General features: G+C 53.5%; 1 protein-coding gene across 2 annotated transcripts; it reads right to left on the bottom strand.

The window, feature by feature from the left end:
* Positions 1 to 3,298: 3,298 nt before the first annotated feature.
* Positions 3,299 to 7,011, bottom strand: Reep4 (receptor accessory protein 4). 2 transcript variants are annotated; one of them, NM_180588.2, is made up of 8 exons: positions 6,496 to 6,983; positions 5,685 to 5,757; positions 5,228 to 5,304; positions 4,999 to 5,119; positions 4,454 to 4,567; positions 4,159 to 4,294; positions 3,895 to 4,049; positions 3,299 to 3,804 (listed from the first exon to the last, which is right to left on the bottom strand). In NM_180588.2, exons 1-8 carry the CDS (start codon positions 6,525 to 6,527, stop codon positions 3,739 to 3,741), a joined length of 774 nt encoding a protein of 257 aa, NP_850919.1. In that variant the 5' UTR covers positions 6,528 to 6,983; the 3' UTR covers positions 3,299 to 3,738. The 2 variants fall into 2 exon arrangements, with proteins under 2 accessions (NP_850919.1, XP_006519661.1); XM_006519598.4 differs by having other exon boundaries at positions 4,999 to 5,304; positions 6,496 to 7,011.
* Between the last annotated feature and the right edge of the window lie 1,872 nt (positions 7,012 to 8,883).

The following is an 8,883-nucleotide window of genomic DNA, read 5'->3' as shown; positions in this document are numbered from 1 at the left end:
CCAAGCTGCCACTAATCCGGGCGGGGAGAGGGGGGGCACCCACGTCAGAGCGGGGACTGCCGGGTGGAGGGCATCTGAGGACATCCCCTCCCACACACGCGGCCGTCTGGGCACCTAGCCCTGCTTCCCCAGCCCCTCCATCCTTCAGACAGCTGAAGCTGGCCTCCCCCTACCCCACCCCCACCCCTGTGGCCATGCTTGGGGTGGGGGGGCATGGGGAAGGGGGATACAGGGCGAAGAAATCTCCCAGGACCAGGGGGAGGGGACAGGGAAGGGAAGTGTGGAGATGCTGCGGGAGCCAGGAGGAAGCTTGGGGTAGATGCTGTCCTTTCTGCTCGCTCGCCCACCCACCCACATCCTTGACCTAATTCCTCTTCTGGAGCCCTTCCTCTCTCTAGCCCTCCCCCACTGCCATCTAGCCTGCGTTGTGTTCCAGGCTGAACTTGGGACCTGTGTGTGCAACGATGCCAGCTCTGCCCCCAGGATCCCCCAACCCTAGGAACCAGCGGTGAAGGTCGCTTGTTAGTGGGCACCAATCTCAGATGCTGGGTGAGAAATGGGGATGTGAACCTGAACAGTTACCCCCTGGAGCTCCTCCAGTGCCTGCCAGGACCCCTAACTCAGCCTGGGCTAGGGCTGCATGTGTGGGACCCAGAGGCTTAGGATGCTGCTGGGAGTGGCAGCTAAAAATAAAGCCACAGGATCCTGTGTGCTGTGACAGAATCCAGAGAAGGGGAAAGTGACCAGGCTAATGAAGGGCCACAGGTCAGAGGGACAGTGATGGAGTCAGAGGCAGAGGGTTAAAAAAGGATGGCAAGAGGTGAAGTGGAGAGAGAAAGGACTGTGAGAGGAAGTCCCGGCTGTCATGGTAACAGGCCAGGAAGAGTAGGAAAAGCTGAGGAGTGGGGGTGGGACCAGAACTCACAGAAGGTATGTGCTAGGGACTGGTCTCTGGTGTCAGGTCCTTTTCCAACCTTGATCCTATCTGGGGAGGAGACCAGGCACACTGGTCTCAAGTAGAAAGTTGGTGGTCCTTGGAAAGTAGGAACAAGACCAGATGCCCTCCCTTTAAGAGGCCAGGCCAGAGCATCAGTGGTGGTCCAGGGCTCTTTTCCAGGGGAGGATAGTGTTGGGTGAAGGTGTGTTTGGGTAGTTCTCAGAGCTGTTCTGAGGGATGTCCAGGTTGCTACCCAGTGCCCCAAGTCTTGGCTCACATTTATGCTTGCCCAGAAATGCCTACCACCTGGACCTTCTACACATTTGTTTTTCTGTGGCCTCAGGATGCTTAGTAACCATGTGATTTTACCCAGCCATTCACCAAGCCATACCAGAGACACTGGTGTTTTGAAAGCTGTGTGGTGGAACTAAGGTGACACGGCACAGCCACCAAAGCAAAAGTTCACTCCCACCCTGAAGAGGTTTAAGATGTTTGATGTATGTGTTGGTTTAGTCACAATCCTCTTTCAGGCTTCGGATGGGTGTCAGGCCTTGAGCTGAGGCTGGGAGCCACAGTTAGAGATATGACCGTGGTGACAAGTGACTCCACGACTTCTAATCCTATGCTGGGGAGTGAGAGAGGCTTCTCAGAGGAAGGGGTGACGTTTCAGTGCAGAAGTTAGACACTAAGCAGGATTTCACCAACAAATCACACAGTTATAAAAATATCACACCTTGGTTCAACCATGTAGTCTGGGATACAACAGTAAAAATAAGGCTGAAGTCTCTCCGTGAGTGGCTAGGCAAGGCAGAGGCATGCGCGCAGAGGGTTCTGAGACAGGTGTATGAGTTGGAGTAGGAGAACAAAGCAGGCCGGGGGAGGGCAGAGGTGGGCTCTGCAGAGCCAGGGCACAGTGGCTTCAGCAGTCCTCCCAGGAGGACCAAGTGACTTTGCCCACCTCTCGGGCAGCACCTCTATAGAGGAGAAAGCCGTTTCACCTGTAAGATGGACAACAGGCCCTTTGCGAAGATTCAAAGAAACCAGCTCTGAAATGCTCAGCACAAGGTCAGGCGAGCAACAAATATCCCACACATGCCAGACTCCTTCTCCCTGCCCCTGCCCCCAGGCAAGGAACAGCCCATTTACTGAATAGTGATTAAGAACATCAACTCTGGAGCCAGACTGCCTGGTCCAAAGCCCAATCCTGCCACTTACTAGCTAGTCCACCTTGGGCAAATCATTTGCCCTTTGTGTGCCTGTTTGGGAAATGGGGATCATAGTAATAGCGGCTACTTCCTTGTCTCCTCACCCCTACAGTTCCTAGCAACACATCTTTTGGGTGAAGTAATGAGGCAGTAAGAGTCAGCATCACATACAGAGGGGATGCCATAGAGAAAAGCCACTGAACCCCAGTCCATGCCAGGCTAAATCAGCCACACAGATTAAGTGCCTTCCCCTCCAATAAAACCCAGATAATCCCTACACCAAGAGTTAATCCTCACAGGACACTCCAATTTAGCAGCTCATAGTTTTCCTCCAACCAGCACTCTTGACTCCGAAGTGGGAAGGAAGGACAGATGGGGTGGGAGGAGGGAGGACCCTGGGTACAACGTGCCTCCTACTTTAGGGGCAGATGACCCAGGGATCAAAGGAGATGGATTAAAGTCAACCCAGGGCAAGCGCCTGGGTCTCTATGGATGGAGAAGGCAAGCATCAGACAAGGGCTATCATTGGCTATCATCATTCCTTTGGCCTGCCCCATCAGCATCCAGGCCCCAGCAGGGTGAGGCGTTGGCTCGTCTCTGAGCCCCGCCCACTTTGACCTGGAAGGTGGGGGCAGCCTGGCCCTAGGCAGCTGCTGCCCTCTTGTGGCTTAGAGTGCAAATTCACCCTAATCGTATCTGAATGTCTACAGGAAGAGTTCACTGAACTGTGGCTCCTCTAGGTTCATGGAAGACCTAGCCTGCCTCCTCAGGTTTGCTCTGTACAGTTTCTATAGGCTCCCCATCTCTTTGCCTCTTCCTGTAAGTACTGATTCCCGACTGACCCTTCAAGATCAGTCTGACTCTTTGTTTTTTGTTTTTTGAGACAGGGTCTCTCTAGTCCTAGCTGATCTGGAACTGGCTATGTAAACCATGCTGGACTCACAGAAATCCTCCTGCCCTCTCCCCCTCAACCATGTTGGAATCAAAGGCTTGTGCCAATACACCAGGCTCTACCCTAACTCCACAAGGATCCCTAGGAGCAACTGTAAGAATACTGCTGCTGGGATGGGGCACAGAGATCTTCCAGCAGTCTCTACACCCTTTGCCAGAGCCTGCAGTGAGTTGTTAGCTACAATATGAGATGTGAAGAGACAAATTAGGAGAGGCCAAACACTGTTTGGTATTTATTTATATAAAAATATTCATAAGCCTGACCTCACTCACCAACACGAAACATGCAGCTAGTGTACGTAAACACACACACACACACACACACACACACACACCAGGCCTTGGAAAAGGCTGTCAAGTATTTTGAAGGACAAGAAGGAATGAACACAGCTGGTTGGACTTTTGGTTTCGTCGGTAGGGACTGGTGGGGCTCTGGTCCCGTGTCTGAGAAAGTAAAAGGCAGAGGAAGGCAATAAATAGGCCCCAGGCCTGGGCTGCTTTGGTATAGTGAATGTCTCCCTGTGCAGGGTACCACGCCATGTGCCATTTAGGCACAAGCCAGACGGAGCAGAACCCCGGTAGCTGGTGTAGCAGCGAAAGGTCCCCTGCTGGCTCCAGAGGTAAGGTGGCCTCAATCTGCAGACTCTAGCTGTCCATGTCTGAGGGCATGGCCTTTTTCCGGGTTCGGACCTTCAGGGAGCGTGAGGTGCCCTTGGGAAGAGAAAGCCAGTATACCTTGAGTGGTGTGGGCACTGCAGCTCCATCCACACCCCCCTCATGCCGTCCTTCCAACACACTTACCTCTCGAGTCAATGGCTTCCTCTTGACCACCCGAAGGCTCTGGCTGCGGCCTAGAGGCTTCTCTCGGGGCCGAACAGGTGGCTGGGGGACGATCTCATTGTCTGACCAACACTCATCCTCTGTGTCACTGCCCTGCAGGCCGCCTGGCCGGTATCCTGCCAAAGAGAGGCCCGCAGGGCAAAGCTGAGCACTTATACAAGCCTAGGGTCACGCCCAGCTTGCCTCTAGTCCTCAGAGAGGTCAGCTCCCCCTCTTTCCACTTACCAATAGGGGGTCTACGTCGGGGTACCTGGTCTTCCAGGTAGAGGGGATCTTGGTAGGTGGGGACAGGGGTGTCAGGGATAGAGCGCAGGTCTTGCATAGAGAAACTCCGCAGCCTTCCAGCTAGAGCGCCTTGACTCTAGGAGGTGAGGGATGGGAGCCGCTGTTAACTCCAGAGGAGGGCTGCGAGGGGAAGGGCTGTAACGGGGAAGCTGCCCTTCAGCTAATCTCTGGGGCACAAGATTCAGAACTGATCTGGGAGCGGGGGAGGCGCTGTGATCACCGGGGCCCACGGCACCTTGGTAGCAGCCTGCACAGCAGCTGAGGCAGCGATGTTGAGGCTCCGCTTCCCAAAACTGAGCATGGTTTCATAGCTGCGCTCCTTTGCCTGCACGATACACGCGTCGATCTCCTGCAGACCCAGGGCGGAGAGCTCAGATCAACGAAAGAACCACCGTCTTTGCAGACCCCAAGAAGCCACTGGTTGTCATAATCCCATGAGCCCTACCCAGGACCCAGGAGCCACAGATTTAGGTTCAGAACAACTGAAAGCAGGACTCCCCAACTACACACCCTCTCCACAACTTAGTGGGTGTCCCTTCCATTCTTCCATGCCCACGTCAACTTCCTGCTGGCTTGTCATAACCCTAAAGGTCGTCCATATGTATCATCCAGGTGGATGGGGAAAGCCAACCCCTTTCACAGTCCCACAGCAAAACTATAGAGGGACAGGGAATAAGACCCAGGCACCTCTGGCTGCCTGAACCTGAGATACAGGGCTTTCGCTCTGACACACTGCCCTGACACACCCTCCTGTTTCTGCTCTATCTCCCTCAGAGGTACCTTCTCATGGCGGGATAGGGATGGGTGGACAAACTTTCGGTAAAGCAGGCTGGCCCCCTTGGTGTAAGGTGAGAGCAGCCACAGCACAAAAGCCATCTTGAACTCGTAATAAAACGGGAACCTGTGTGTAAGCAAGGGGAGGGGTTTGTGTGAGCCAGAGGCCAGGTGGTGGTGGTGGTGGTGGTGAGGCCCTTCCCAACCCCATGGCCTGCCAATCCTTGGGCCGGACCAGGAAATGAAGATGTCTGTGAAGGTTTCTGCTGCCATGAAGATCGCAAAGACAATCCAATACATCATCCACCGTACCTGTGGGTCAGAGTGCAGAGCTCAGCTCACGAGCCTAAGCCGCCAGGACCCGCCCCCAGCCTGCCCAACCCAGAGATTCCTCAAAGCCAGTCCCACTGCATTGCTGGCTACAGTTTCCCACATCTGCTTAGACAGGAGCCCCTGAGAAACTGCCTTCCGTTCCAGTGCCCCCCCCCCCAGCATGCTTCGCCCACGAGATCCTCCATGGCTATTGTTAATAATGGCTGGCCTTCCTTCCACTAGACCACTCTACTTGAGATCTGTTCCACCATCGATCGAGCCCCTGGAGTCTGACAGGCCAGGCCCTCCAGCATCACCAAGTCCTACCACCTCCCTGACCATTCCTCAATGTTGTCGTCTACCCCACTCTTTGCACTCACATATTCTCGAATGTTCTTGCTCTTCACGGCCTTGTAGGAAGCATACGCAGGATACAGCATGCCAAATATGAGCCTGGAACAGCAGTCACAGGAAGTGTGAGGGGACCATGCCCCACCCTCTCCCTGCCAGGTGGCTGCTCCCCCTGACCTGGGTGCGAGATGGCAGTGCCTGCCCTGTTTTTCCCGCTTGGCTTGCACAACCCTGGGTGCCTGAGTCAGTGCCCCGGAGGCTGCCTCCCCACCCGGCTGTTTACAAACATACCAAGCCTGCCTAGGCCTGCGCTGGTGGCCCATGGGTACAGGACAGACTGAGAACACACAAGGTGGGTGAGAACACTAGGCTGTCCGCTCCCACTACACGTAATCAGGCCCAGGACCACCAGCATGCAGTGAGGGACATTTGAGCCAGGTATTGGGATATCCAAAAGTGAGGTGCAGGCTGCAGAAGCTGAAGCTAGGGTGGTGGGTCATGTGGCTGCTCAGATGGGAAGGAGGCACCTAGATTCTCCGCCCACAGCAGTACCTAATCACCTTCTCACAGGACTGTAGGTGGTAAAAGCCCTGAGCCCTAGCAGCACCTGTCTGCAGGAAGGGTCTCTGTCAGACCAGAAGGCTGCAGGGTGGAAACAAGGTATGCAGTGACCAGGTCCCACTTCAGACCCCCAGGACCGTTAAGTGTGTGCTGGGAAACGGGGTCATGAAGTCTTTAAATTTTCCCTTCTTTACAAACGTCCCCAGTTTCCACCCAAAGGCAGGTTGGCATCCTGGGACAAAAGGGAGGGGGGAGGTGTCTCACAGTGACCATACTCACACTACCAGGCGACAGATCATCCAGGACACCATCCTGACAGCCTAGGGGGATGACCCCAAGAGACAAGCGGAGGGACGCTCACTCAGGAGCTGGGACAAGGGGGTGAGTGGTGCTGCAGTACACCTCTCCCTCGGTGTAGGCGGAGATCACCACCCCTGACTTCGACCCCGCAGTGCGGGGAGCCAGGAGAACCCGGAACCAGGGGACCGAGGGCCTAGCAGAGGAAGCCGCCTTGTGATCGAGGCGGGAGGGCGCGTCCCTCCGCCTCGCCGAATCCTGGCGGCTCAGTCCCACAATTCCTGCCGCGGAGAACCGTTCGTCCCCCGTCGAGGGCGGCGCTGCTGGTCTCGGGTCCGGGTGGCAGGCCGGACCTCAGCTCTCACCTGCCGCCCGGGTGGCAGAGCGCCCGACCACCTGCACCGGTCTCGGGGCGGAGTTTGTAACTCACTTAAAAGTTGCACGGAACCAGATCCTGCCCAACCCCAGCGCTCAAGCTCCAGGCGCAGGCGCAATGGAGCCCTCAGAGGGGCGGGACGAGGTCAGGGAGACAAAAGGACCGTCTCTTAAAGCGGCGATGCTCGGCGCACTTCGGAGGTGGGGCCGCCGGTCGAATAGTCTTCTGAAAGGTTGGCAGGTGGACAGATAGGGAGGAAAAAAACAAAACAAAAAACAAAACAAAACAAAACAAAACAAAAAAACCCCGAACTGCTAGCTAGGTGTGGGTGGCGCACAGGAGTCTCTGAGGTGGAGACAGGAGAATTATCAGTGAGGCTGGATTACAGGTGTATCATCAATACACTGTTGCAAACAAACAAAAGGAAAGGAGAGGAAATAAAAGACAACTCGAGAGTGTTCCTCGGATGCCTTTTTATCATTTCTCCATCTCTGTAAAATGGGATAGAGAATGAAATGAGTGGTTGGCCCACAGGAAGCACGTTCTGATCTGATCTTACCTTCGCAGAAGTCCAGCTGACTGACCATGCTAGAAAGGAGGGAAGAGTGGGATTGGAGAATCACCCTTCTGACAGCTTCAGGACTCCACTTGTTTCTAAAGCATCTTTCCACGATCCATATACCTGGGCATTCTGACCCCAGTGTCTTAGAGACTGAGTGATGATCCGGGTTCACCCCGGATCTTCTTTCCTAGAATTTTGAAAACCCACCTGTTTCTGAGACAGGAATAGAGATATCCCAGAAAATTCTAAAATCAACACTTGCTGTTTTGTGCTTCTTGTTGTTGTTGTGCGAAATGATGGAATTGTTGAAGCGTCTTCTTATTAGATTGGCCACACTGGCTATCTATAACATTTGACAAACTTAGATATATCATTACTGTCATCGTCATCATCGTTAGTACCTTAGTTTCTTCATCATCATCATCATCGTAGGGTTTTTGTTTTTGGTTTTTTTTGAGACATTGTTTCTCTTTGTACCCCTGGCTGTCCTGGAACTCTATCTGTAGATCAGGCTGGCCTTGAATTCAGAGATCTACCTGCCTATGCCTTTCAAGTGCGCGCACATACACACACACCCCAAAAACCAAACAGAACCATGGAGTCTGATTTGTGATGGCCAACTACTCCTGAGCATGGGACCTACCCTGGAGTATAGTTAATATACCCAGTGCAGCTCCATTGGAGAAGACTAACTTTCCCTTTTCCAGCAGATATCAGTTTCGAATAGCTTCATGGCTAGGGATGAGAGAGACTTTGTGCCCACTTCCCCTCCTCTGTGCTGGTCTTTGTGTCTGGCTTGAGCTTATGCAGGGCGAGTGTACGCTGCCACAGTCTCTGAATTCATGTGTGCATCTGCCCATTTGGTCTGGAAAAGATTGTTTCTGTGGAGGCATCCACCACCCCTGCTTTTTACAGTCTGTCTGTCCCTACTTTTGCAGAGATCCCGGAGCCTCGAAGGGAGGGCTGGGAGACATCCCGTTGAGGTCTGACTGCTCCGAAGTGGCTCAGTCTCTTTATGTTGTCCAACTGTGGGTCTCTGTCAGCGATTACTGCAAAGAGAAGCATTTCCGATTTACCCACGGCCTTAATCTTTGCAAAGATCTTTAAAAAAAAATTTAAGAAATGTCCTCAGGGGGCTGGAGAGATGACTCAGCTGTTAGGAGCACTGGCTGCTCTTCCAGAGGACCAGGATTCAATTCCCAGAACCCACATGGTGGCTCACAACTGTCTGTAGCTCCAATTCCAGGGGATCAGGCACCTTCAGACACAAATGAAAGCAAAACACCAGTGTACATGAAATAAAAGTAAATAAGTCCTTTAAAAGAAAAAAAGAAATGTGCTTTTGAAGTAAATGGCCCAATGTTACCGAGCAGTATATATTGCTGGCCAGTGGCTAAATGTGTGTGTGTGGCATGGTCAAATCTCTTGGGAA

The sequence above is a fragment of the Mus musculus genome, chromosome 14, assembly GCF_000001635.26.
Source record: "Mus musculus strain C57BL/6J chromosome 14, GRCm38.p6 C57BL/6J".
Lineage (NCBI taxonomy): Eukaryota > Metazoa > Chordata > Mammalia > Rodentia > Muridae > Mus > Mus musculus.
The sequence above is the reverse complement of the archived record's forward strand: the minus strand, read 5'-3'. Positions and strand labels throughout refer to the sequence as shown.